This window comes from Eimeria tenella, genomic scaffold, assembly GCF_000499545.2.
Source record: "Eimeria tenella Houghton genomic scaffold, Eth_scaff1896, whole genome shotgun sequence".
Lineage (NCBI taxonomy): Eukaryota > Apicomplexa > Conoidasida > Eucoccidiorida > Eimeriidae > Eimeria > Eimeria tenella.
In genome coordinates, this window is record NW_013541735.1 from 1,702 (window position 1) to 2,691 (window position 990).

General features: G+C 62.0%; 1 protein-coding gene across 1 annotated transcript in view; it reads left to right on the plus strand.

Annotated features, from left to right (window-relative positions):
- Nucleotides 1-990, plus strand: part of ETH_00039725 (uncharacterized protein) — a gene marked incomplete at both ends in the record, with an annotated part of 3,594 nt that overhangs the window by 1,636 nt on the left and 968 nt on the right. The window contains one exon of the mRNA XM_013374013.1: nt 1-941. Coding sequence (XP_013229467.1) covers nt 1-941 — 941 coding nt within the window. The remainder of the gene's footprint in view (nt 942-990) is intronic.

Consider the following 990-nt stretch of genomic DNA (forward strand, 5'->3'; position numbering starts at 1 on the left):
GGAGCTCTGGTCACTTCAGGGTCGGGCCCCGGAAGTGACCCTGTAAGGGGCTGGGCGGGAGGCGAGTTTGTGGGTGCAGCAGACACGCCGGCAGCAACAGCAGCAGCAGCAGCAGCAAGAGCAGCAGCAATAGGTAAATTATCTGGGCGAGGGACGCTGCCTATGTTAGGGCAGGAAGCAAAAGATATGAAATGCATTTACTGCTGCAGAACAGCAGCAGACCTTTCGCTGCCGCTGCAGCTGCTGCAGCTGCTGCAGCCCTCGGCTCAAGGAGCAGCAGCAGCAGCAGCAGCAGTCACCCACAGCGTCTGCAGCCCGGCAGCAGCAGCAGTAGCAGCACATCAAGCAGCAGGAGGCACAGCCGGCGCAGCAGCAGCAGCAGCAGCCGCTGCTGCTGCTGCTGCTGCTGCATCCCCCTGGGGGTTCAGCAGCAGCCTGGAGTCTCTTTTGTTTGCTGCTGAGCTGCCTGCCGTGTCTGGGGACTGCAGCAATCCGCTTTTTTTGTTTCTTCCTGGCCTAGGCCTTGTGTTTGCTGCTGAAGGCCACGCTGCTGCTGCTGCTGCTGCTGCTGCTGTGGCTGTGGTTGCGGCTCCCGGAGCCCTGACCCTCCCCGGCCTCTGTGCTGCTATTGCTGCCGACTGCACGCCTGCAACAGCAGCAGCAGCTACAGCAAGAAATGCAAAAGCAGCAGCAGCAGCAAGAGCAGCAGCAAGAAATGCAGCAGCAGCAGCAGCAGCAGCAGATTCGGAGAAGACGGGGAGCAGCAGCCGCCAGCGAGCCCAAGGCGCGGAGCTGTGGGTGCCTCTTAGAGCCTGGCCTTTGCCTCTCGGCGTTAGCCTTAGCAGCAGCAGCAGCAGCAGCAGCAGCAGCAGCAGCAGCAGCACCTCCTGCGGACGCAGCTTCTGCTGGCAGCAGATTGACGCGAGAGGCTCTCCGAAGCAGTTTGTCTGGACCTGCACTTTGCGGGCGAACCGGCGGCGGGCGAAATTG